Consider the following 721-nt stretch of genomic DNA (forward strand, 5'->3'; position numbering starts at 1 on the left):
CCCTTTCCCTTCTCCAAGAAAGAACAATTAATTCGAGAGAGATTCAAAAATTTAATGAAGATTCAATACTTAACATAGACCAACTCACCCCTATCCAACACCTCAATCTCATCGCCGACGCCTATTTTCATCCTGGCCTTTCCCTCCTCTCCGTCGCGCCCATCCTGACTGCCGGGCCGCGCAGGGACCAGCTGCAGGCCCAAGGCGGCGTTGCGCTCATCGCCGCGATCGATGCAGCGGAAGGATTTGAGCGTGCGGTCTGGTTCCGCGGGGTGGCGGATGCCGGTGAGCGGGTCGACGTTGGGGAGGCGGCAGCGCAGCGTGTGGCACGCGGTGTGGAAGTCGACTGGTTGGGGGTCTGATGGCTTTACTGCTGCTGCTGCTGCTGCTCTGCTGCTGCTACTACTACTACTTGTTCTTCGGTTTTTGGGTTCGATTTTGGGGGTGGTGCTGATGGTGGAGTTGTTTGGGACTGATGATGCACACGCACGCCTTTCCAGTTGTCTTCGTCGTAGGCTGCCGGCCCGGTGATGAGGATGTTGGGCCGGAAACGCCGCGCCGAGAAATGCGGGATGCTGGATTTCACCCGCCCGGCGACGTCGCGCACAGAGGCCAGGTTCAGGAGGTGGACTGGGTATGAGTCCGGGAAGGCGACGATGGGTTGGTAGGGGACTTGGCCCGGGCCTGGGCCGGGGCGGGGGGCGTTGCGGGACACTTGTCG

At 60.2% G+C, this 721-nt stretch overlaps 1 protein-coding gene across 1 annotated transcript in view; it reads right to left on the minus strand.

Annotated features, from left to right (window-relative positions):
- Positions 1-62: 62 nt before the first annotated feature.
- Positions 63-721, minus strand: part of EPUS_02239 (uncharacterized protein) — a gene marked incomplete at both ends in the record, with an annotated part of 1459 nt that continues 800 nt past the window's right edge. Inside the window, one exon of the mRNA XM_007787722.1 lies at positions 63-630. Coding sequence (XP_007785912.1) covers positions 63-630 — 568 coding nt within the window. The remainder of the gene's footprint in view (positions 631-721) is intronic.

Source organism: Endocarpon pusillum (genome assembly GCF_000464535.1).
Source record: "Endocarpon pusillum Z07020 unplaced genomic scaffold C698727, whole genome shotgun sequence".
In the NCBI taxonomy this organism is placed as follows: domain Eukaryota; kingdom Fungi; phylum Ascomycota; class Eurotiomycetes; order Verrucariales; family Verrucariaceae; genus Endocarpon; species Endocarpon pusillum.